Genomic DNA, 27,486 nt, shown 5'->3' with positions numbered 1-27,486 from the left:
TGTCCTACCATAGTGTAGTTAAATTGGCAGCGAGGCCTCCCCTTTCATCTGTACAGGAGAAATTGCTTTACTTTAAATTACAGTTCTTTTTAAGCAAAACAAAATCTGAAATGTGAATGTGCTGAGAAGTGTAACTGAGGGTGGAGTGAGTTAATGTCCTAGTTTTTTTTTTTTTTTCTTCCAATGGTACATTTTAAATGGTGTATACCTCTTCATGTAGTGGTGGAGGGACTGATGAACAGCGTGCCCTTGAAAATACTGAAGTTAGCATATGCAGGTCATACAAGGATGTTGACTTGTCCTGCAGGGTAAGTTGATAATTTCTAGCTCCTTTGGAATAAGAGAGAAGAGAATTCCGTTCCTCCTGCGTATCCATTATTGTTATGATTACTTTCCTGAGAACTTAAACTTCCTTCCAGAGCACTGGAAAGGAAAGTGTTTGCCTTCCTATGACTGTTGGATTTTTGTCTCCCCTGCCTTGCCTCCCCCACCCCAAACAGCAAAGGCATTTTGCAGAGCAATCTTTCTTTTGAATAAAGTGATTTATATAGTTGCTTAATGGTAGAATCATAGAACATTGTGAGTTGGAAGGGACCCACAAGGATCACTCGGTCCAACTCTTGCCCTAGCATAGGACAATCCCAAGATTCAGACCATGTGTCTGAGGGCACATGTTGTCCAAATGCTTCTTGAATATTGTCAGGCTTGGTGCCATGACCGCCTCCCTGGGGAGCCTGTTCCAGTGCTCCACCACCCTCTGGGTGAAGAACCTTTTCCTAATGTCCAACCTAAACCTCCCCTGGCACATCTTCCTGTCCTTTCCTCTGGTCCTATCATTGGTCACCAGCGAGAAGAGATCAGCACCTGCCCCTCCTCTTCCCCTTGTGAGAAAGTTATAGACTGCGATGAGATCTCCAGGCTCAACAAACCAAGTGACTTCAGCCTGTCCTCATATGGCTTCCTCTCTAAACCCTTCACCAATTTAGTGGCCCCTACACTCATATACTGTAGCTTTGCAAGCAAAAAGTCCTTTCCAGGTTTCCTGCAGAATTAAAGATTAAGAGAATGTGCAGGCTTACTCTTTTAGGACAATTAATTTTGCATACTTCCTAAGAATGGGCTGCTCTGTGAGTAGTTCTATCCCTTAGATAGGTATTGCATACTACTGGCCACTCAAATTCTTCTGAAAATGTTGCTTAAGCTCAACTGTGTTAGAATAACTTCCAGAAGTGGGATTTATGGCAGTCAGCCTTGCTGATTTGGTTAAGAAACTGTGTAACTGTTCTGAAGATACTGTTCTTTCCCTCCCCCATGCAAACACACCACCACACCACAGAACAGTATTATGGGATAAAAGTAAAATTTTCTGGAATCGTGAGATGTGGAAGGTTTAAAAATAGCAAAGAATACAGACAGGTTCTCTTCTGATTTTTTTTTTTTTTTTTTTTCCCTGGGATCTGATTTCTCTAATGCTCTAAGTAAAGCCTGCCTTTGATCACTCCTTGACAGTCTTGCTAGGCCATCTCAATGGCTACTCAGTTTTTACAATACAGAAGTGGATTTTCTGCTTTTGTTTCTGTTCTGTGTATGTGGGTATTTCAAACCTTGAAATAACACAAGTGCATCTAGGAATAAAAGGTTAGCAGTAATAGAGTACTATCTTTCTAGGATCTGTGTATTTCATCTGTTCATCTTGTCCACTGCATAGAGTTTGTCTCTGTTTTAGAATAATCTGTAATCAGGTTATTTTTATTTTAGTTTCTTATGTTTTTAAGAAATGTTGTGTTTGGAAAAAAAAGGATATTTTACAAGATATTAGTTGTAGAACTTTAATATTAGAATTACAGTGTCAGTTTGCTTCTGGGATTTATTATTAATGTGTGATCTGTTTAGATGAAGTATTAAGATTAATTGCTAAGCAAACAAATTGCAGCTGAGAGCTATAGAGCATTATGCCTTGATGTGTGCTTTAACAGGCTTCCCAGGTTTGATAGTTGTGATTAATTTGCTTATCTTCAAAAGGAGAAAAAAAGCAAACAAACAAAAAAAACCCCAAACTGTGTTCCTAGACATTTTATATAACTTTTGGTATTGCATTTAAAACTTTTACAAGCTATCTATAGAGTGGATTAGAACTGACTATTTTGGAGAGGTTTTTTGTGTTAAAATATGTGAGGTTTTTAATGAAGTGTACTGTATTTTTATGAAATGACTTGAACATTTTCTTAAAAATAGGGAAGTTTTTTTTTGTCCTTTCAAAGAGATTAAATTTTAAGAACTGTTAAGCAGTCTCATTTTGTTTTGTTTTGTTTTTCTAATTAATTTCAAGTTTTAAATTAAATTCATCGCAGATTTTAAATTAGAAGGATGGTAAATTTGGGCTTGTCCTTCAAGACAGGACTAGGTTTGATTCAAGTTCCATGTTAAGACTCTTGGATTCTGTGGCTCCATGTCTCACTTGTTTGCTACAGTAAAGCAAATAAATACATAAAGCAGTCCTATGGGTACTGCTATATATAAAAAATATAGGCCTGTTTAAAATTACTGTAGTAGCAAGCAGTAAGATCTGGGAATAATTCCACAGGAGAAGTGTGGTTTGTTTTCGGGGGTTTCAGGGGTGGTTTGATTCTGGTCCCATGTTCCAGTACCATAATAAGGGCGATTAATGTAAGACCCTTGTAACAGTCTTTCTGTTAAACTTTATGATGCTGAAGCTTACACTTTCTCAAGTGACAGGTATTTTGTATCCAAAGCTGCCAAAAAAAAGGGATCTAGGTCTTTACAATAAAGCTTCATGGATCCAGCTTGCTCTGCTTTCTATGGGATAGTTCCTGAGAGGCAGCTGTTGCTGAGTTTAGAATAGTTGCCACTTACTCAAGATCCTCTTCATTCTTTCATGAGTCTTCTGCTGAGCATATACTTTTGTTTATAGTATCTAGGATGTCTGAAGATGTGGAAAATATAACCTGCTTCTTTGCAGAACTGCACTTTTAAGCTGGTCCCTATATTGTTGCTTCGTACTGAGCAGCGTTTGGGTTTTTCTGTTTGTTTGGTTTGCATCTATTTGTTTTTTCTTTTTCTTTTCTGTTTTTCCTGTGCCTCTTTCAGCAGTTCATGAACTACCGAAACCTTGTCCTACCACACATCTTAACATTTCCTATAGCCTCTTATTTAAAAAAAACCAAAACAAAACAAAACAAAACCAAAACAAACCAAAAAACCCCACCACAACCCTTCAAAAATATTAAAAAGACAATACGATTTGTGGATACTTGAGCATCTGCATTAGCTGTTTAATCTACAGTGATCATTAATGAAGGAGTTATGGCAAGATCTGAGAGATGAAAAGTAGCAGTTAATAGCACTGATCAGGGTTAGTTCATATCTTAACTTTTTTCTATTACTATCTTGGGTTGCTTTCTTTCAAAACAGTCATGGTAACTATTTTCAAGTAACAGATCAGAACATCTGAGGGGAGAATTTTTTTGAAAATGGGAAAACATGTAATTGCATGAGAGAGACTTCCAGGTCTAGTCTTTTGCAGAGGAAATAGCCCTTTTAAATTTGGAGTTAGGGAAGAAACTTTTGTATCCTACCTACTCATTTCATTAATAGTAAAATTTTACTGTATAGTATTCTGAGAGAGTAGGAAAGGAGGGAAGTGCAAAGGCACACTTGTTACAGAAATACACCAGTAGAAATTGTTTAACTCAATTAAACAATGATATGCTATGGTAACTTGAGGGAAGTTATTCCAGGTAGAAAATATTATGTGTACTGATTCTTGAAATAAATTACCTTTTTAAGATATAAAAATATAATAATATGAGTAGCAAGATATTTTTGTTCTGCTCTTGTGTTACTGATATCTATATCCACTACTTTGCAACTGTGCTTCATTACAGCCCAGTTCTACAGTAAGGAAAATGGCAAGCTATACCTTATAAAGTACTTTTTAAAAGATTCCTTTAGTCAGGGAATTAGATCTAGAGAATTTTTATTCAATTTCTGCATTTCTGAAGGCTTTGACATGCTTAACTCGCATTCAAATTATATTCCAGTAATAGTATCTGAAATTTAGCCAGCTGTGTGTGTCTGTGGCTGTTGAAATAATTCTGTCAGATTACCTACAATTTCTTCTGTCTTCAATCAGCTTCCCAAACAACTTCCTGAAACAGCTCATCCTATAGCTTTGTACGAGCTAATGCTGGCACAGAAGTGTTAGAAGCACACTCCTGGGAAGAGAGGAGAAGGCTTAACAGACTAGACTTAGACCAGCTTTTGCTGCTGTGGACAGCAAATACTCAAATAGTTGTGGTGTTAAGTAATTGGCAGGCTGTTTGTGCAACATCAAGGTATCACTAAGTGCTGACACATGGCTTTCCATATCACTTTTTGTTATAAAGTTCAAATGGTAGAATTAACTTTTGATTATGTCTTGCAGTACTTGCAGCACATGGAACCACTTTTGTGTTTGAGGTTGAAATTTTTTTGGACAGGGGAGTTTTAACATGGTTTATGCGTTACTGCTTAGCAGAATGTGATTTGTGCTCTTTGAGAAGTTTACTTCTTGAAATGTTATTACAACATAACTCAAAATAATGTTTCAATCAGGTGAATAAATACAAGTGAAATGGCCACTTGAAATACCTGTGTTAGATATTGGTCAGAGAATAATAAGAGCTTTTGATTTTGTTCGTAGCCTAAATTCTTAGGAGAAAATTAGGAGCTCTCAAATTCCCATTTTTTCTTTCCTCTTCCTTAGAGGCTGCTGAGAATGTCCAGCTAAATTAATTTTACCCTACAGTGTTTCAGTTATTAGTTATTATGGAAGAGAGAAAAAAACAGAACTGGAAGATAAAAAAAAATTGACTATTTTGGGGAACACTGAACATACTGCCTTTGGTTCTGTAACTCATCCTGTTTGGTTTTTTTGGTTGTTGGATGGTTTGTTGTTGTTGTTTGGGGTTTTGGTTTTTTGTTTGTTTGTTTGTTTTGTTTTTGTTTTTTTCCAAATACACTTCATACATCTATTTGCTAACTGACAGCTTTGGCTACTAGAACTATATGCTGGGCTAAATGAGGCTCAGAACTGAGCAGACTGAGGTGCTGCATCTGAGCTGCCATTTAAAATGAAAACATTCTTGCACCTCATTAGACCTCTATCAAAAATATTGATGGTGGAAAAATTAGCCTTTGGAAATCAGAATTGGTGTTTGACTCTGTCAGTAGAAAAGTCACAAGTAAGAACGGGTCTCAGATGTTCACAAAAAACTGAAATGCTTTTGCACATCAGTATGTTTACATAGAAATCCTTTTTGTTCACAAGTATGATCAGGAATATTTTTAACATGGATTGAAGTTGTCAGCCCCTAAAAAAGCTGCCACAGCTTGATTTCTTCCTTAACTCAAACCATAACTGCAAACTGCAGTCTGTAAACTTGTTTAGTGTGCCTTGAGAACTATAATCTTGCTTGGAATGCGCCAAGTTAGACTTTGATCACAGTAACAGTCGTTAACATTGGCAAGAACTAAGTAGAGTCAATGCACTCTGTTCTCAACTGCTATAAAACTTGAACTTTCAAAGTTCTCTGGTTCCCTGAGGCATTAAAATTTATTGTTAAAGAAGAAACATAAAGGAGCTTCCCTTTTGCTCCTGCCAAGAACATACGGTGGGATTTTTTTCTTAAATAGCCTATATTCCTTACTGTTTCTTCTGAATAATCCATAGCCTTGTAAAGAAACATTTGCATCTTGGGAGAATATAAAATGGATTATATAACTGTTTTTAATGTTATTTTTGTTTAGCTTAGCATTACAGAACAAGCATGTAATCTCTCCTGTAAAGGCGATGAAGTTGCCTAAAGATGTTAGCTAGAGCTTTTTCTCTTTTACAGCCTGCGCAGTAAAAGTTTAAAAATGAGCTTACTAGAATCATGTGAAATGTTTTGGAAATTATACTTGCCTTTGACTCATTGCATTGCCCTGTTGTTTAACATGCCAGTGTTTCAGAGACATGCACTGATCTGATTTCTATGCTTTACTGAGCAAATAACTACTAAGGTATTAATACAGTATTGCTCTGAACTGTTATTCTGGGTCTTACGCTTCACTGTAAAATCTGTACGAAGGAACTCTGACTCCAAGGCTGAAACATAACCATAGAGGCTATTCGCACCCATAAAGCAGCCCATGAATTTAAATAACAAGTATATAAGAAATAAATAACAAGTGAAATAACAAAATGTTTCTACAGTTTTGCATTCAACATCTCTACCAACCAACTGCCATAAGATTTTTTTTGCATCTCTCCAATCTGTGGCACTTCCAGTGCCGTTCTTGCACTGCCTGTGTAAGAGACAGTAAGCAGCAGGCTTTAGCCACGTGTTTGCTGACTGGCGTTTTAGCAGGCTGGTCATGATAGGTGATGGTTGAGTGAGTTCACACTCGATCTATTTCCCTCAGTCAGAAGAGAAAATGATTTGGCTCTCTTCATTTTTTTTTTAATTTTTTTTTTTTTCCTCTTTATCCAACCACTAATTTGGAGGAAAAAAATTATAAGAACTTAGAGTCCTTAAGACTGACTTTTTACCAATACAGCTGAAGCTAGACAGTGGGCTGAAACTACTCAGAGAACTGATGTTGCATTAACCAACTTTGCTCAAGGAAGCACTTTAAAAATATGGTAATTGGGTGTGCAACAATGCTGTTCAATTTATTTAAGAAAAAAAATTGTGCAGGGGAAAAAGTATTTTTAAAAAATCTAGTTAAATTAGGTTTTGCAGAGCTCCCTAACCTTTGGAATTTTTTTCTAATTCCACTAATTTTTGATCACAGAAGTCACCATTGTGATAATTTAGCTAGGCTTTTGCCTAACATAGGCCATAGAACTTAAATTTAGGTCTTCAGAAAGAGATAAATTATCACTAATTTTGGAAAGATTTTTTGGGGTGCTCTGATATCATATTTTTCTCATCTTTAAGCTCTGTCTTTACCTGTATGTCTAACAAAGTAATAGTCTCGGGATACTGTCCATTCTGAATCATAGATTAAACTGACATGGAGAATACTTTAAAGATTTTCTTTTTGCCAGCTGCAGAAACACTAATTAAACTTACTGGTGCAGAAGTTGATCAGCTAGCTGATGTAGCCCAGTTCAATTTCAAAACTGTAGTCTCAATTTCAATACATGCTAATGCCTATAATTGTAATGTTGGCAAAACATGTCTGTGAGGAGTGGAGTTTATGAACCTTAACTACTTAAGAATTTGTGTGTTGTACAGCCTTTTGTTGCACGTAAGGAAGTTCTAGTTAGGAGTAAGGCTTTTCTTGCAGTTGAAGTATTCTTGATGTCTCTCTTTCGTGTGAATTCTGTGGTGTACTGTTAGAGATGAGCTCATGAGGCAGCTTCTGCCTTTATGGAATACTTCCTTTGTCAGGCTTCTCTTCCCTGTCTGTCTGCTTATCTTCTTGTAAAACCTGGAAGGAACTTAATGTCTCTCAAGATTTTACCACCACCACCAAAACAGGCTTGAAATGCTGTTAAGAGATTAAAAACACTTGTGAAGGAAGGAGGGGGAAGAGATTTTTTTTCAGACAGTGTGATGCACAGATTTAATTTGCATGTAAAAAAACCCAAGGATAATGATTTCTAAGGAATAAAAAGCTATTGCACTTGAACTTTAATACAGACCCTTTAAAACATTGTGTTTAATTAAATAATGAGCAATCACTTAAGCAAAACAAACAAAGCCTCAAAAGGTGGTGGGGAAAAATGATAGATATTAAGTACATCCTCTCAGAATATAATCTTAAAGCTCTGATAATTCTTACATAGCCCATTGGGCGGGAAAAATTGCACTTTTTATTGTCACCTCAGCCTTCCCCCATCTCTACTACAGGGCTGTACTACATCTCTACTGTACGGGAACTGTGTAATGAGGCCACAAATGCCTAGTTAATTGGGAGGAAGTTACTGCACGCTCATGGACTGACTCAACTGAGCAGATGCAGAACGTGTGGCAGGGCCTCTGATCCCAGGGTTGTGCATATGAAACAAAGACCAGGACTTAAAAGTACTGTATCTCCTTCTGTTTCCCAAATTTCCAGTGGTGTTGGTATGCAGTTAAAGCCCGTTTGATCTCTGTCCCAGTGCAACTAGTGATTCTTTCTACACAGTGACACAACCTCAAAATGGAGGAAAGAAGAAAGCCCTAGTCCCAGCAGTTTGTCAGCTGACAAACTAGGAAGCCTCCTTAAAGGAAGGTGACACTGGCTTGGACTTTCCACTGAGAGGGTGCCCTTAACTTGAGCTTCCAAATAGATCAATCTTTGTAACCAGTAGCAAGTTAATCAGTAATAAATATTTCTTCTTAGAAAGAAATGGTCATGCAACACCAGATGCCACTTTGTCCTGTCGAGTCTTCCATGCATTAGATGTGGACTGAGATACGTTGCTGGACTGGGTTCCCCAAAGAAGATGAGCAGACAGATCCCTATTTCTAGAACCTGACAGGTTTGGGCTTGAGCCAAGTCATGAGCTACTCAGCACTATCAAACTTCCGCACTTTTAGGTATGTGCAAAAGCACAGCTCTTTGTGCCTGATGAACTTTATAGATGCTTCCTTTAGATCTCGGATTTAAATGACTCTAGGCTTTAATAACAGCTATATATAGGAATGAGTTTTGGATTGAGGCAGATGATAATTGCCTGAACATTTTTTTTGGACCTATTCCATGAAGCTTTTAACTTACTTATAATGTATTTTTTTGCATTACAAACCGTAAACTTCATGTACTTACTGGTTTATATGACAATAACATTCAATTCTATTCCAGGGTTTTTGTTTTACCACTTCAGATATTTGACCTGCTACAATTTTCAGCACAGAAATATGCTCCTGTGATCTTTTCATCTTGTGAAGTTAGTCTAATTCTCTCTTCTGTGCAGTTTCTAGCTGTTAATAAGTCTTGTTTGAACAGATTGTCTCAAGTTATGGTTTGTCTTCCAAATTTTCAATTAAATGTGAAATGTATTACTTTGTATCCTTTATGTGGAGATGTGTATTTAACATGAATTTAATATTAATATTGACATGTAATTCTGTTTTATTTTTTTTAATATTCAGTTGAAAACAACTTCAGTTGACACAGCTTAATTTGTGCTTGTTATTGAAGTGACGCATAGAATTTTATGGCTATTGCAACCTTGTTAATTAGAAATATTTCAGTCTTAGCTTTGCTCTTCCAGAATTCCTATATACTTCCTGTCAAAACTTCACTCTTACAAATGCAAAAGTATATTTTCAGTGGGGAGGAGGTTTCTCGTTGTCTTGATTGATCTCACTAGGGGACCCACTAGTACAGGAAATAAAGGATGAAAAGATTCAATGAATGGAATTTACAAGGGGGACAAATACTGACCTAGAAATACTGAAATATTGGTTGCCTTAAACTTCATTCTAGGTTAAAAATGCAATTTTGAGAACTTAGTCTTGTCTTTTCTAGTCTCATTACATTCAGGCAAGGGATATTTTTAATATATTCTCATAATTTTAGCAATATTAACCAGAAAACAAATAAATAAATGTAATCATTAAGAATGGTGAAAGTGAAGAATCATGGTAAAAATGGTAACAAAAGTAAAAAAGGCTTTATTAAAAAAAAAAACAACTTTAAATATTCTGGATCCCTGTATTGTTAAACAAACTTTACATTTATTATTGTTCTAAGTCTTATAAATGGTTTCATAGTAATTACACTAGGAGTGCTGAAAGATAGGGGTTTTTCAGAGCAAAAGTATACAGTTTAACAGCTTCCAGTCAATGCAGTGCATCAAAGCCGGAGTAAATTCCTGCTCTCAACAAGTTTTTCAGTTTATTGTTTTGTTTTTTTGTTGTTTTTTTTTTAACTAAGTAAACAGTTACTATATTGCAGATTCCAGGAAGACTAACAATCTTGTCTGTTTTGATAGCAGCAGCTTACAAAATTGTAAAACATAATGCAGTGTCTTGCCTTTTATCGTGAACTGTCTAGTCAGCAAAGCTCTTAAAATTTCTGCCCCACAGCAGGTTCTAATCTTATAAGTTCCTCCCTCCATAGGGAGGTCTGTGGACCGTGAGGACTTCTAGGAGCAGTGTTTTATCAGTCGTCTTTTGGAATTTTCTTAGGCAAGCTGAGAAGAAATTGGTTTTTAGAGCCATCTGATGTGTTATCTAAACATAAAATGTCTCATTTTAGATCAATTCTTCAAGTGAAGAATTTGAAAAAAACCCAACCAATCAGTAGTACAAATAAACTATAACAGACATTAACCTCTTGTAAGCTTCTCTGACTCAGAAGTATTTTCATTGCTAAATTCCTCTTTCTTCATATAGTTACATTTTTGGGCTGGAGGTTTTCTGGTTTTGTCCTCTTTTATGTGGAGCTGCTGAAATTTAGAGGGTGGATTAGAATACTTGAAAATCAGAAGCTAACTGGAGAAAAAACAACAACAACAAAAAACCAACCCGTGACAAACTTGTAGAAAACTGTTCTCTGGACAGATTGAGGCTTGATTACACTCCATGCTTATCTCTCATATCTACAGTTTCTACTGTACTTGATGCTTGCTCTTCATGAAGAATTCCCGTCCTTCTCTCTGTTCTTTAAGGTCAGCAATGTGGGAGCAAAAAGAACCAATTCATTGTTCCACACTTGATACAAAAAGGAAAAAAAAAAAAAAGAATGAGAAAGAAGATTAATTGCTTAAAAAATAATACAAAGAAAGTAAATGGTTTTGAATGGCACTTATGCATTGATTAAAAAAAGTTAAAATATATATTTTTTTTTTTTTTTTCAGATAAGGTATCTAATGGGGAAGGACTTTTCATAAGGGCAGTTAATGACAAAACAAGGGGAAGTGGGTTTAAGCTGAAAGAGGGGAGGTTTAGATTAGATATTAGGAAGAAGTTTTTCACTGTGAGGGTGGTCAGACACTGGAACAGGTTGCCCAAGGAAGTTGTGGATGCCCCCTCCCTGGAAGTGTTTAAGGCCAGGCTGGATGAGGCTTTGAGCAACCTGGTCTAGTGGAAGGTGTCCCTGCTGATGGCAGGGGGGTTGGAACTGGATGATCTTTAAGGTCCCTTCCAACCCAAACCATTCTATGATTCTATGATAATGCTTGGTTTTTGAAGTCTACTAGAATCATTCAGTTGAATGCACATTGTGGGACATACCTTAAGGAACTGCAGTTTCTATTCTGCTTGCATAACTTCAATGGATTCACAAGCAGCTGGCAGGTCTCAGTGCAGATAAGTGGGGTATCGTTGATGAGTGAGTATGTTTTCTAGCGGGGCTCTGCATGGATTGGTTCCAAGACCTGTAACATCAGTGACATGGAAGACAACATAAAAATACACTTCAAAACCTACAGGCAGTAGGTGCTATCAAGAGATAGTAAAGCACAAGACATCAGCACAGGACAATCTGGATTGCCATTTAGGTTAGCTTCAAAGGAGTATTTTTCTGAGGCCAAATAAAAACTGTGTAATTAGCACAAAAGATAAAGTTTATTTCTTGATAGAAGGTGAGGGGTTCTCTGAAAGACTGAAGATGACATTGGGAATTTTTGTATGCGCTGAGAGGATAAAGTAATGGTGGATGATAAGCTGAAGGTGAGCCCCTGCTTTGACATTGTGACCAGATGAACTAATGTAATCCATTGTTCCATGTTCATATCCTCATTAAGCAGGACTAGAAAGGTTGCCTTTTCATTTAGCACTAATTTAGTAAACTGTATGAAAGTTACTTACTGTCTCTATAGCTATAGACAGGATGGATTTAAATTTTATTTTTTTCTGGGTTATTTCAGTAGTAACAAAATTGTTAAGCTTGAATGTTTGTTTTGTGAGTATGTTCTGATCCAAACAAAACTTGAACTTGATGGGTCCTGTGGCCTGTGTGGGACAGAAGATCAAAACTAAATCATCACAATGGTCCTTTCTGATCTTAATATATTTACTGAAACTTTGTCAGTTGCAGCTGAGAGTCATTTTTAATACTTCTGTGGTCTTTCTTCTAATAGTAACAATTTGAATGGTTTAACATAGTCCTACTGCTTCCATGGATACTAAAGGGATCCTGAGTGTTAATGGCAATACTGCCACTGGCCTGCTATTTTAGAAGAATAGGTGAAAAACTTAGGAAGTTGCATACCTCACCACGGTAAGCTTCCTTTTTCCTTTGCTTTCCTTTTATGTTGGACATGCAACAGTAAAGAAACTCTGGGTTCTGTTGCAGTAGTTATTACTTGATTCATTTTAAATCCCAGAGTAGCACATACTAGCTTTCCCAAATTACCAAAGAACTGTTGCTTACAGTTTTTGTAGCTGTAGACAAAACCGATCACTCTCTGTTCTCAACTATTCCTTCCATGAGATGAAACTTAAATCCCCTCCATCCTCACTTTCCAACAGTCTGTCTCTTGAATGAGTCAGTTAAATTGTGTTTGTATTATGGAGTTCACTGGGTGTGAATAACCTCTAGCTTATCTAGTGATAAACTTCAGATTTCGACCATGTCTTTGCTTATTTCATAGTTCTTTTTAGCTTCTCACTCAAATTCAACACATTCTTGATTATTATCAGTGTGATTTAACCAGTTAAAGCACGGTATGATAAATAGTGGACATCTTTGCAGTTGCCTTTTTAGGTATGTTACTTCAAGTTTAAGTGGGCTAAGTATGTTCTTTTTTAATGTTTATGTAGTCGTCACCGTCCTCGCTGTCTTCACCACCATCTTCATCGCAGCCTCAGGTTAGCCACAGCAGAACGAAGGCCTCACCATTGTGTCACTCTGCATCCCTCTCCTGGGCCAAACGTAATCATGTAGGTCCTGCAAAGGCTACCAGTCCGTCAATCCGTCTTCGTCGTTGGCGGCCCTTGATACGCCTTCCATCTGTTGGGCTTCATTCTGTTGTAAGTGTAGTCCATCTTCAGTCTTTTCTTACTCTGACACGACTGGCCTTCTGCCGTGTAACTTCAGTCTTCAAGGCATCATTTTTTGTTGGGGTCTTTTCTCAACCATTCTTAGGATTTCTTTCTGCCTTTTTTCTTTTTTTTTTTTTTTTTTTTTTTCCTTTCCTCCATGTCAGACAGCAAAAGTACATCACTCCATGCTTTGCTGTCCAGGTATTTTTGATTCAATACAAGTGCCAAATCATTTTCAAAGCATAGATGAAGTTTGCCCTTCATGAAGTGGCTTTTCTTTTTTTGTCATAGGCTCCACATCCAACCTCTTCTTTTCACCTCATCTTCATGATCTTTCATTTGGATGTGCTAAACCAAGGGGCTTCTAATTCTTTGTCACATGATATTATTTCTTCTGTGTTTGAGACCTGGTTTATGTTCTCGTATCCTAAACCTAGTCTCCTTTTCTTTCATTCTAAGTCTTGCTTAATGGTCCCTGGGTATTTCAGTAACGATGAGATGTTTCCTGTAAGCCCAAAGGTCTGGCTTACTTTCTCGCTTGACATCTGTTTCTTTATCCAGTTTGTAGACATACATTCTAGTTGAAGGCATTCTAGTAAGAGAAGCTTGTCATCAATACCATACTTACACTTTTTTCCTTCACTCACAGGGCACAAATATATCTTGAAACTGTCAGAAAAATTGCATGCACAGAATATTTCTAAACTGTCCTATGACCACCATCAGAAGCACTAAACTGAAAGAGTGGTTTAGTGGTATTGCATCCTGCTTTTAAGGAGTGGTCACACTTCTAGTACACAGAAAAAAATCTTAATATATAGAAGTGAATGGTCTTAAATGCAAAATTGGGACAGTGATTTTGTTTTATCGTTCCTTGTTAATGACTGCATTTCACCTGAGTTACTAGAAATTCTTATTGAAGTATGTGGATTTTTTAACTGACGTGAAATAACTATTCTGACCACGGTCCAAATATTTTCCTTTTTCATACAGATCTGTCTTTCCAGATGTGGAAATACTTCTTAATATTTTATTGCTATTAAAAATTAGTGTCCAAATGCTTCAATTTCTTTATACCTTTTATATTTTTATCCTGATAAGTGTTGCAAGACAAGACCTTTTCCCAGACTCCTTTCTCTTTATGTGAATAATAGTTGCTATTATTAAGTATCTAGCTCTCTTGTAATCTTCAGAACCATGGAACGTTCTTGATGTCACCATTTGGAGCTAGTTAAATACCTTGGGATTTGAGGAGGAATGGAGTTTAGCACAGAGTTAAGTTCTCCCTAGTTCATGCTTCCTTCCACCATTTAATATTTATGCCATTAACATTGGCAAACCTCTGACATTTTAGGTGGGGACTTTTTTGTTTATCAAAACTTTGAAATTTCTATGTTGTATTTCTGTAATTTGTAACCTTGTTGTTAACAAAAGACTTACTGGGGAAGAGTTGAGCTTGAGTGTGCCTGCCTAGAACAAAAGCATTAATTGACCATGAGTTTACTTTAATACTAAATAAACGATGACTTATTCAAGGATGGACATTAGAGTGTAATCGTGTGATTATACAAGAAAACCACTGTTGGCAAGTTGAGAGTTTTATTTTCTTCAGAAAATTTCTAAAAACAACTCCTCATCCATTAGCAGTGAGCATTTGCTTCGAAAATGTTCAAAAAATTCATTAAAAAAATAAGTGTCTTTCAGTTCAACTCTATCTGGCAAAACAGAAGCTCACCAGTAAAAATAATTTTAAAATATTACTCATTAACTCCCCTGAGATCCTGACTGTCTCCATCTGACAGGTCAAAATTGTAAATGCTATGTGCAAAGATTTATTACTGAACACAGTATAGCCTGATATTTATTGGTAACTAAAATGTTAGTTCTTGTCTTTACACTTCTGTATAACATACCTTTCCAAGAAGATTCAAGAACAAACGTACTATATGTAAATTAGTTTGATATGCAAAGAACAGGCAGTATTTTGAGCATTAAAGCTATCATCTTGGTAATAAATACTATCTTGTCCTTCAGGTTTTGTCCTATCAATGCCCATCAACAAGTACTGTTTGTACATCTAGCAGAAGGATCAGAGCTATACTAAGAGGCTGAATTGGTCTCAGCATTGTATGAAAATGTTATAGTATTGCTTTTACTAAGAAATCTATGGACTTAAATTTCAGGGAGGGGAGAAAACATCCTGTATATTGTGTTTAAAATACAGTTGAACTTTCTTGTAGTTCTAAGTACATTTCTACTACTTAAACACTGTCAGACAGAAAATAATTGTTTCAAAATTAAGCGTGAAAGTCTTAATGATGGGAGGCTGCATTTATGCTCCTTAAATAAAACCACTTTCCCTACTTGAAAACTTCCATTGACTTTTTAGAATAGGTCTCCAGATGAGTTAAGAACATGTAATAGGAAAAAAAAGTAAAATCCAAAACACTGCCTTGAAATGTTCTATGCAAACCTGATAAATTGCAGTACATGTGGCAAATTTTTAAGCTGTAGGTAACATGCTTCATTGGTAATATTGACTTTTCCTCAGTCCTTGTAACAATCTCTCATTCTTCCAGCGTATCTGTTCTCTCAGCTTGCCTTAGCATCAATTTTGATGCCTTTTATAAGTGAACCTCATAACTGTTTTTTTTGTTTTTTTCTTTCCTACACTTCTCAAGTTGGAAAACATACTCTTTGTTTTCTCCCTTTTACTTTCTGTGTTGGACTAAAGTTCCTGTTAAAAAAAACCAACCAAACAAACAGAAAAAACCCCAAACCAACTACTTATTTAGAGCAGCATACTAGTGAATAATCCCTCTTTCTTATGGATTTAAAGGGAATTTGTGTTCTTATAAACAATCTGTATCCAGATACTCTGGTCATTGATAGAGCCCATCTCTGAATTTCATCTTCTTGCTTGACGTCCTCCCATTCAAAATCAGATGCTACTGTCCTGCAGCTTGGAATTGTTCCTCACCTGACACTTCTGTATTCTAGCTATAACTGGGGGTATAGAGTTAATAAGCTTGAGGAAGCTTGTCTCCCATGACATCATGGTAGAAAAATACATAAGGCAATGCTTAGCAAAGGAACTTCTTGCCCATTATTGGGGCAGCGCTCAAGACAGTCCCTCAGCACCTTTCTTACAGAAATTCTTTTTCATTATTATGGACAAGGGATGCCTTGACCTAAATTAAGCTATGTATGCTCAACTGTGAAACTCCACAGCATTTCAAATATCATAAAATGTCTGCAGTATATTGAAGAAGAGTAGAGGTGTCACTGTTCTGTGAGTATGAGCCAGAAATAATCTTGCTGAAACTTGTGATCATCATTCCAGTGGTCTTTGTTTCAATTGCAGTATTTTAACCAGGATTCAAATGCCTTTCACAGGCCTCCACAGTACATTTGCCCAAGCATGTTCCATGCTTCAAAATGGAAATTACAGACGCCTAATCTACCTAATAGCAATTGCATCACTTTTTCCCCATCAAAATTTATTGAAACCAAACCATACCTAACATTCTGTTGTGTAAACTTAATTTTTATATGGTTTTTCTTTGGCTTCTTTTAACTCCTTGTGAGTGAAACTGTATAGATAGACATCTAAGATTTTTTTATTCTGAGGCTTCAGTTACCTTTGTCATGATCTTTCAATAGGATGCATCTGAAACTTTTTTTTTCTTCATAGCAAAATTGTCTTTTCCTTATCAGTCTTTATCACTGTTCTTCTAGAACCTGACAGACTCCTGATGCCAATTTCTTGACTTGACACAAGTAGTGTCTTTTTCTTTTCCCAGTTGCTACTTGTAATGCAAAGCTTTCTACTAAACTGGTTTGTGAGAGTTCTTGCTTCACTCCTTTTTCCCAAGAGCAAGTGTAAGGAAATTATAAAAATACAAGATTCAGTTGGAAGAAGTTTCCTGAAACCTGTCATGTAACACTGAACTCGTTTTTATAATATGGCCTTTCAAAATAAACTTTAAACAGGATGCGATGATGACTTCTCACTATGTCCATGAGAGCAAGACAGTTGTGGATTTGTTTTTGTTTTGTTTTTTCCACAATTTTGTGTTTGTTCTAGAAGTGCAGTTTTGAGGGAAAGAAACCAGTTGCATATTAAATTTGATGGACAGTTTTGTTCCAAGTTAGCAATATTTGGGTGACAGAGCACTGGAACAGGCTGCCCAGAGAGGTTGCGGTGTCTCCATCTCTGGAGATGTTCAAAACCCACTTGAGCGCTTTCCTGTGCAACCTGCTGTAGGGAACATGCTTTGGCGGGGGGTTGGACTAGGTGATCTCCTGAGGTCCCTTCCAACACCTGTGATTCTGTGGTTTGAAGATCAAAAGATTTCAAATGGTTGGGATAATTGTCTAAGTGTATTAGCAAGATAAACTGTGTAGGTTATGAAATATACCTTATTAAACCAGCTGATATGATTGGGCAAACACTGATATAGGGATGTACCATTGAGCTTCTGAAGGTTAGTGCAATAACAAGAAAGACCACCATTTTAATTCATGAGGAGAAAGCACCGTACAGTGGTGAAAGGTAAAATCAAGGAATTTCTCGGTACAAGAGGGAGTAGGAAGGCTTATCATTTGTATACTAAAAAGTTTTAGAAGTGCCATTTTAAAAATTACTGCTGAGAAATCTGTTAGTAAAGAATAGAGGAAGAAATGTAGAGGTGCTGTTTTGATAATGTGAACTACTGGGTATTGACCTGAGACAGGTGAATTAAAATAGACCTCTCACAGCAGTCAGCAGTTGTTCATTATTGAATCTGAATGTCCAAGTTAGCAGAGAAGGCAATCAAATCCTCTGAAAAATTAAGACTCCATCATTTAGGTGCTTCTAATGTGGTATCCAAAATTAGAGGGCATGGCAACCTTGGCTGTGACTTTTGTATATGAGACTGGGTATTCATGAAGATGTGTTGTATTATTATCATTGAGCATTATGTCAGTACCTTGAGAACAAATTACATTTGAGAAGATGTTCTTAGAACCATCACTTCGAGCACAAAACTTTTTTCCTTCAAATCAGTTTCAAGTCAATGGGTCATTATTTTTCAGGGTTTTTTTTTTATTATTTTGAAGAGATAAAATGTAAAAGCGATGTCCACTAACACATACTACCAAAACTCCTTTCTTATACTGAGGTTGAAATCATAACATAACCTTCTGTGAGCCACCCAAGATGCTGTTATTTGTCCTCTTTCTGTCTTTTGTGGAGAGGAAAGAAATATACATTTTCTTCAGTGTGTGCTACAGCTCTTTGGAAGACATGAAAAATTAGTCTTGGATCGCATAGGTTGGTTCCAAATCCTGATTAGACAATCATCTTATTTAGACTCCTGTGTCTTTGTCCTTCCTTGTGGTTCATACATGCTGTCATTCAAATCTGCTGTCTCCTTTTGCACATTTAGTGGGCTTCCAAGTAATAAATAAATAAATAAATAGACCTAAAAGAACAGGTCATGTAAACACTTGACTGATGTTCATGTTACTGTGGTCTTTGACAAGAAGAATAATCAAGAGGAAATCCTCTGTAATTGCTCTGAAAATACTACCTAGTTATGAACATGCAGGCAGCCTTCTTAAAGCTATGTTCTCTTGGGTTTTTAAGCATTCATACAGACTGTTCATTAGAAGCTGAAAACTTGGCCAAATGTTTAGCTTTTCAAGGAGACCACAAAAGACATATCCCTGAAGCTGACGTTCCCTCTTCTTTCTATTCCTTTGAAATTTAAAATCTTCTGGTTCAAGTGTTATAATTTCTACAGCTTCCCAGTGAAGTAGAAATTGGCCTGACTGGGCTTCTTTACATGTGTGTGCCTCTGTGTGCACGTGCATGCACACATATGCAATGGATTATTATTTTTTTCCCCTCTAAGGAGGGATGGCAGGATTTTGAATCAAATTCATCACATTGTGAAAGCTTAATCCAGTTACTTGTTTGCCCAAGTCATAAGCAACAGATTTTTGTAATACAAAGTTTTAGGTCATCTTGATTATTACTACTGTTTCTTTGTGCTTATGATTATGCAAATAATTATCTGTCAAAAATGACTAAAATCCTAATTTTTCAAGAAGTGCAATAGATCTACTTTATAGTAAATTTACTACTATCTATGTCAGATGAAAAGAAGTCACAAGGGAAGGAGACCGTCTACATAAGAACATGTGGTAGAAACTTCAATAATGGCACGGCACTTTCATTTGATCTCTGAGGTTGGGGAATTAAAAATGTAAAAACAACGTTTCTCATGGGTTGTGGCAATAGCACAATGAAAGCACATTATTTAGATTAGGCATGTACAAAAACTCAGCAGGATTCTATAGGAGTCTGTCTCCAAGTAAACTCTATGAAAAGTTAATAATGCTTTTTTTTGATGGCTTCCCTATCCATCTTCTTAGCTGTGTGCAGGCTCAGCATTCCGAGCATGCTGAGTGTCTCTCTAGAAAAGGTGTTTATTAGAAGCTGGCAAAGAACACGACCTTCAAAATGGTCAAAGGGGCAACTGTATTTCGTTCTAAATGTGATTGAAACCAAATCATGAGCATCTCAAACTCCTCTGAAATAGTGTTACTTTGAGCTCTTCTAGTTAATGTCACTTTGAGCCCAGGTAGCGTATATTCAGATGTAAGCTTTTAAATGCTAAGCTATTTCCTTCCTAAAGTGAGACTGACTGCCGGTGGTCCTTCCCCTACCCCTGAAATTCCTTAAGCCCAGATTTCACAGTTGGTAGGGTTAATTGATAAGTGAACAGCTGTGAAGTCATATGTCTACAAAGGGAATTAGGTGGTAATGTGGTATTTGGCAAGGACTCTCAGCTCTGCCTGCCTGCACGCTCTTGTGTAGCACCACAGTTTAGATGCCTGTAAAAAGGAGGTTGATCAACGGGAATAACAAGAAGGTGCCCTTGGTTGTCAGCTACTGTCTTGTGTGGTTTTTGGGAAGTTATGGAGACCTGTGGTCCTTGGAAGTTTACAACTGAGGTAGCCAAACGCTTGAGGCTGCTTGTTTTGCTTGTTTTTCTAAGCCCTGGCTCTATTTGGCCTTCTGTAAAACAAAATTCTCAAAGACAATCCTATAGGATTATTATTATTATGCTATAGGGGAAAAAGACTCCTTGGAGTTCTGATGGAAAGGTCCTCTTGTCCCTTTGATAGCTGCCTCATCTTCAGTGGCAGGGAAGGGCTTTTTCCCCCCTGCTCTTTCTCCACTCTAGGCCCTCTGAAACAGAGATGAAACCAGGTATTTGGCCTTTTACATGTTAACTGATCATGGAGAAGAATCTCAAATGAGGGTGAGAGGAGGTTGTGTGTTATTTTTGTTTTACTTTTCTGCTTTTCTTGATTTTGAGCATACTACATGGAATTTCTGTAAGCTGCTGGCAGTTCCCGTGTAATGCCATGTTCTTTGGCGTTATTGATTTATTGAAGGACTTATGCTGACTTCATGTCGTTTGCTTTATTGTTCTAGTTGTTTGCTACATTCCTTCAATTTAGATAATCTTTTAAAGTCTTTTCTCATGACCATCAAGAAAAAGGAAACTTTTAACTCAGTCTTGAAAACATGATGCAGCTGTAAGGTTCTGCAACTGATTTTGCACTCTAATCTGTTTCTGGCAAATTCTTAGATTTTTTTTTTTTTTGAGGTGCTTCAAGAAATTCACATAAGGCAAACAGTAGTTACAAAATGGAAGAAAATGGCATGAAATACACTTCCACAGAAGTCAGATTCTTGGTAATTTAAGAAAAACTGAGGTGCTTTTTCCCATTCCCTCAAACAGTGTCTTCTTAAATTGTGGATAAAGGCTCAGGTGCGAACTGGACGGATTGATGAGGAAATAAGATCATCAATTGCTATTGAACACAACAGTGATGATGCACCTTTTGACTCAGAAGTTCAAAAACCACTGCTTAATGGATGCTAGAAATGTGTGCTGGCAGAGTACCATGTGGTGCATGCCCTGTTTTCTTCTGAAAAAGCTTTTGCTTGCTGTGGTTGGCAACACAGTAGTGGGCTAGATAGATCTTTACCATCTGTAACCATTTTTTACATGGAGTCACTTAGTGCTGTCACTGCGCTTAATCCTTTCTTGGTATGATACCTATGATGCCACTTTGAAATTTCAGTGTAGGCACATCTGATTATTTTCCTTCCCCCACACCTAAGATGCGTGAACTGTTTCTTTTGACTGCCTGTGAAAACAGGGAACAGGTGAACTGTACTGTACGTGACTTAGGAGGAAAAAATTATTTTGCCCGAGTGAATGTTTTTGGTTTTGCAGTACTACTGGTTCAGGGTTCAGCCCTGCATCACTTTGGCAAGTGAGATGGGGTAGTGAAGGGGTTTCTATTTATACAAATATCTGTTTTCAATGGTAATGTATTTGAGCTGATACTCCTTCTAATTCAGCAATGAAAAGTAAAGCTTTTACGTAGAGCTATAATTGGAAATACTTCCAGGTACTTTACTGAAAGCATTCTTACTGATCTATGCATTGCACAAGGCTTCTTTATATTCCGAAATGTTCTGCAGTGTGACTTCTGCCATTCTGTATAGATCCAGAATGTACTTCTCTCTTGGCCAGGTGTTTGGCATATTACGATGATATGTTCTCATTAATCATATTGTGGCAAGTGTTTTAGTGAACACAATTTCTTTTTGTTTTGTTTTGTCTTGCAGGCACCAAGTATAGACGAAAAAGTAGATCTTCACTTTATTGCATTAGTGAATGTAGGTGGTCATCTCTATGAACTGGGTAAGAACACTTTTTATCTGCTCTCTTCATTTGTTTGAAACAAATACAAGTCGTAATGTTGTTAACTGTCGAAGTTTGAGAGAGATTACTTGATGTAATGTAGGGCTTAGGTTCTTTCCAGTGCATCACAGGGTCTTGGGGGGTTCTGTCAGACAGTTGCAGCCTTCATTCCATTGAGTTTTTGGATTCTCCCTCCCTCAACTTCCTCCTGTTAAGATAAAATGGTACAGAATACTAGACTGCCTCTAAACTTCCTTTATGATTTACAAGGACAGGAAGCAATGAAGAATTGATGAATGCTCAAAGTTTCAGAGAGGAAGGTACTGTTATACTTGTCTCTGAATTGCTTGTGGAATGAATAAGCGAACTGTATGCCACTTTAGAAGTGTTAGCTATATTATTAAATAGCATGATACAGTTTAAACTGAAACTGTGTAGTCAGAGTACTAGCAGGTACTAATATTCTGTGACTGGCTGGTTGTTTTTTCATCTACCTTTTTGTGGTCACTAGACAGTTAACTGTAAGACAGTAGTCTCTGTTTTCTGCATTACAGCTATTTTTTCCCTCTTGAGATTGTGTAGCACCAAGTTCTGCTCAGAAATTCTCTAATGACTCCAATCTTAAACATGTTGCTGGGCAACCAGGTTTTGCTGCAGGCGCTTCAGAAAACTAGCAAGTAGATCAGGATTTAAATCTGCAAGTCACTGGTCTTTCCTAACATCATTTTTCCAGTATTGTATTTTCATCTTTCGAAAATCAACATGTAATTAATTAAGCAATGCCTCTAACAGGTGACAGCTAATCATAACGCGGGGCATAAGCAGTATATAAGAGGTGCTTATATTAATATTGAGGTGATCTAAGGGGTATTATCAGTGGTAAGTCATGAACAATAGGCACACATTTCTGTATTTTTATGATGTCTGTCAGTGAACTAGATCAAATAGTGAGGCAACTACTGTAGGATGCAATATAAATATTTTATGACTAAAATTTCAAGGCATGATGGATGGCTCACTCTTCTTTTAGTTGTGTGCTATTTCCCTATTGCCTTTTCATTGTGCATTAATTTGCTCTGCTTAAAAAGACCGTGATTACCATGTTTAGCTATTTTCCTTAAGTATGATGCAAGATAAAACACACTTGAATTTTTTGTTTAAACTTAAAAAAAAAAAAAGCTCCACTGTATAGTGGAATGCCAATACTACTATTTCCTTTGTTCTTAAAATAACTTCTCTCTGTACCAGCAGAAGAAAGCAAAAAACACTTAAAAGTAGGAAAATGGGAGAAGGTTTTTCAATTAATTCACTGGCTTCAGTCATTGTGGCCAACATGTGGGCTTTGGCAGGCACAAAATGCTAAGGAAGCACATGAATGTTAAATGCTTGTGATGTTTTTGCCATAGAAAATAGAAAATACGTTATTTATAGACATATGAAATTAAAATGCTATTCTGACAAGAGGTATGTGTAAAAATAAAAAAAAATAAATAAATAAAATCAAGTTTAGTTTGCAACAGCACAAGGCATTCAGTTCTATTTCTCTGGAACGTTTTGAGGGTTTTGCATTGCTGTATCTTCAGTCATGGTGGTTAAAATAACGAACAAGCTCTTGTGCATGTAAATCCAAATGTCTTCAAACATGGACTCTATTTTTAGCTATGGAAAATGTAGTTTGGAAGTATTGTCAACTTCAATGGAATCTTTGGGGAGGGAAAAGTCTTTAAAAGGGAGGATGGAACCAAAAGGAAATTTGGTCTCGCAAATACTTAGGATGTCCTGACATATGTTCTCATACTGTTGGCTCTTCACAAGTAACCTGAAACATATTTCTATGAATAAAATTCTTTTTAAAATGCTGAGAATGATAACATTATTATATTGCAAACAGGACAAAAAAATAACTATAGCAAACATGTTTAAATGCTGGGAAGGTTCTTAATACTTCAAGTTATTTGATTTGTTTGCTTATTTATTTTAGATGAGAGTAACGTTTCAGTTATGCCAGACTTTTCAAACCGGTGGGTTTGGTATTCTGTTCTGTCGTGGAGTCCCTGATGACAGCTGTCAAAGACCACAGACATGCAGCTGTCTGTCTGGGTAAATCCGTTAAGTGGAGTTGAAGTTGTTCTTCTCTACTTGAAAAACTGAAGTATTATGCCAGCACTAAAAAAATTGCAACTTACAGCCTTCCACTTTTCAAATAAAATATTAAAAACTATTTCATTGTTTTGATTGGATTTGTATTTTAGTGTAAGAGACCATACAGAATTATACCTGTTGAAGCAGTCAGCAGTGGAGGAGAGACCAGGGAATGGCTAGCTGCATCTGTGATTCTTTTATGAAAAATGAGGTAGTGTTTTTGTGATTGAAGAGCAAAAAAAACTGTTCAAATAGTTTTAACTGGAAAAATGAAGCTTTTCCAGTTTTATAAATGTATTGTTCAATTCTGCTTTGTGTTTCAACAGATGGGCGCAAGCCATTTCCAATAAACCATGGGGAAACAAGTGACGATTCTTTTTTAGAGGTAGGAATACAAAAACTTCTTAAATGGTGTTATAGAAGGTAATTGCTGTATTTCAACATAATTCATAAAAAATACTTATACAAAAGTCTTGCTATATTTATGGTTGGATAAGGAATATAGCAAGTGGGATGGTGGGACAAAATTAGGTTTACTCAGTTTTAAAACAAGTATTTCAGAATGCTCATGTTGTGAATCTAGGTGACAGAGCACCACAACATGATAACGAGAAATGTTGGAAGTGTTGACCGTAACAGGAGATCAGACTGACGTTTGTTCTGTGCTGAGATTTTCATATACCCCTGCTCCTTGCAAATTGTACCTGAGATGAAGTCATCAGATGGAAAAGATAATTTTTCATTCTCTTTCTTTTGGTTTAGTTATAGTTTGATAAGTGCCATGTGAGACAAGTTTATTTCCTTTCTGACACTTGCTAATAATCATTCTTCTCCAGTTTCGTGGCTTTATTTGGGTGCTACTTTGTGTCAGGAGCTGTTTAGTTAAGAAATTAATTTGAAAGGAATACACAGAATTGGGAGGATAAACTGTCATCCCCACAGGATAATGTGAAGTTGAAGCTGAGAGAAGGCAATGCATAGATTGATGCAAATGATCTGACTTTTCTGGTATCCAGACTGGATTAGCTTTACAAAAGGAAGAACCAGAAAAACTATAAAAAAAAAAAAAAGGCAAATGAAACCTTTTATGGTTTGGTAGCATAATGTCTGTAAAAATTCATGCTTGTTTGGGCAGGGGGAGAAGTTGGATTAAGCTTTCCTTTTTTTTTTTTTTTTTTTTTTCATATGTGGCTTTTTTCTGTTTTACTGATAACATGTGTTCTCCAGATTGCACCCTAAAGCTAGATGAAGGAATTACTTATAATCTCTCATTTACCCCACACAGTTTAGATTCATCTTGAGACAAAGGAAGAATCTCTGAACACAGCAGAACTAGTAGCAAACTTCAGAGATGCATTTAGAAAGTCAGACAAGCAACACATCTGTTGCACACAGTTAATATTCAGTCACAAAAATCAGTGTTGCTAAGGTTCTGGATGCAACTTTTCCTCTTTTATGCTGCCTGTACAAGCACTGTAAATAATCTTGAATAGTGGTAACTCAGATCAGAAATAGAGTTTATGTAGATTTGTCACAGTATTTAGTAATCCTTTATGGAAAAATCCATTTTTAGCATAGCTTTTGTAAAGCATATCTTCGTATTTCAATTGTGGAGTTTTTTAAATAAGTATGATTTATAGTGTGTTCTGTTTTGTTTTTGTTGTTTACTTTTTTTCCCTAGGATGCAATAGAAGTTTGCAAGAAATTCATGGAACGTGACCCAGAAGAATTAAGATTTAATGCAATTGCACTGTCTGCAGCTTAAAAGCCTTTCCCAGTGGGGCTAATCTGTTGCAATGTATTGTAACAATAAAACCGTTGCCATATGTTAATAATACAAATTTTGATACTTACCTAACATGGTAATTAATTGTAGCATACGTGGAATAAACTTTGCATTTGTCCTTGCTATATCTTGCTGCTTGTTCCTAAAGCAACTTTGGGTATTTATATACACGCATGCATTTTGTGTGAGACAGATCTATGTGGTGGGTTTTTCCCCTTCCACCCCCTTAAAGGTTTTGTGAATTATCATCTGTGATCTTTCACCATAATAATGATGAGTTCAGAGCAGGATTATCATTTGTATCATTCACAGATAACATTTTGAGTGAAGTATGTGGTATGTTAATGGGTAAAAACTTGAAATATGAGGCTATCTTCATCTTTTAATTATAATGATACCAGAATATTATAAGAACTTTTGCAGGTGAGTCAAAAGACAAAGGTATTTTTTTCAGTGCATTATTTATAAATAAATATATGGAATAAAAAAGGCAGAAAAAGTACTGTTTCTTCTTACTCTTGGTGAGCACTAACATTTTAAAATTATCTTAATATTTACACTTTGAATAAAACCTAATTTTGTTTCTGAAGCCTAATAATGTTAATAAATTGTCAAAAAGCTTTAGTTAAGCCAGTGTTTTCTATTTCTATATGTGGAAAAACAACATGGATTTTTGCCTCAGAAAAGCCACACTAGTAATTAGTGGTAGTTGGAACTGTAGGACTGCGGAGGGAACACACAGGTGAATACAGCAATGTGAAGTATCTCACCTAACTAAAATAAATGACAGAAAAGTAATAGTTGTTGTAATGAAATTTTGTGTAACAGGAACAGAAACAGACTGTAGATTTTAAGGTAGCCATGATGGTCATATACTTTTTTTTCCCCTTTAGGAGTATCTATTGTAAGTTTGTCAGGTGGCATTACTGAATGCTATGTGATAATTCTTCCCTTGTGCCATCCCTCCCACCCCACCCACTGGATCTTAAGGTACTGTTGACCAACTTCTCTGCTTGAATTAATAACAACTTGGTTGGTTTTGGGTTTGGGTGTGGTTTTGGGTTTTGTTTCTTTGCTTTTGGGGGTTTTTTTTAGGCTAAGCTTTAGGATTCTTGGGAAGGTTGGTTTCGTTTAATGTGCATAGTTTTGATATTCCAGAAAATCATTCCTTATTTGTTGCTTCGAAGTGAAATAATTAAAGTTTGCTTCCAATCAAGACTGCTGCCAAAGGAAACTGAACCCTTCATGTCCCAGAGGGTGCTTTCATTCTCTATCAATTGTCATTGCAGGAAAAACGAATGGGGTTATGCCAGAAGCAATCTGGCAGAGTTTTTCTTCTTTACAGAAAAGAAAGAGGCCTGGGAGTCTGTCTTATCACTTAAGAATATCTTTTGCACTCTAAAGAAAAAGTCAGAGTGTCTGTCTAAAACATGGCACCTGGAGAGTCCACTAACAACAAGAGTCTCTTTTCTGTAAGTGAGCTGGTTGCAAAAGTGAGGGGGAAGAACACCACTAATGAGCTGCTATTTTTGAGCACTTTTTCACCCCACTAAAATGTACTATCACTAAGACTTGCTTTATGTTACCATCAAAATACTTTAGTAACCAAAGTAGTTTCACTGTCTTCCTGCTAATATCAGAAAAATAGAATAAAAGTTGACAAAATTTAATTGGGATATTGCATATTTTATGCTAAAAGTGGCTCAGAGGATTACATTAAAGTAAGGTGTAATTAATAGAGATAAAAGGTGCTTTTAGGGTAGGGAGGAGGGTGAGGAAAGAGAGGAAGAGAAAGTACAGTTCAAAGCTGTTA

General features: G+C 36.4%; 1 protein-coding gene across 1 annotated transcript in view; it reads left to right on the top strand.

The window, feature by feature from the left end:
* UCHL3 (ubiquitin C-terminal hydrolase L3) overlaps positions 1–26,268 on the top strand; it is a 32,886-nt gene extending 6,618 nt beyond the window's left edge. Inside the window, exons 5-7 of the mRNA XM_029084029.1 lie at positions 21,670–21,745; positions 24,214–24,272; positions 25,569–26,268. Coding sequence (XP_028939862.1) covers positions 21,670–21,745; positions 24,214–24,272; positions 25,569–25,652 — 219 coding nt within the window. The 3' untranslated portion in view covers positions 25,653–26,268. The remainder of the gene's footprint in view (positions 1–21,669; positions 21,746–24,213; positions 24,273–25,568) is intronic.
* The last annotated feature ends 1,218 nt before the right edge of the window (positions 26,269–27,486 follow it).

This window comes from Antrostomus carolinensis, unplaced genomic scaffold (assembly GCF_000700745.2).
Source record: "Antrostomus carolinensis isolate BGI_N321 unplaced genomic scaffold, ASM70074v2 scaffold14123, whole genome shotgun sequence".
Taxonomy (NCBI): domain Eukaryota; kingdom Metazoa; phylum Chordata; class Aves; order Caprimulgiformes; family Caprimulgidae; genus Antrostomus; species Antrostomus carolinensis.
Note: the sequence above shows the minus strand (reverse complement) of the source record. Positions and strands in the feature narration are given on the sequence as shown.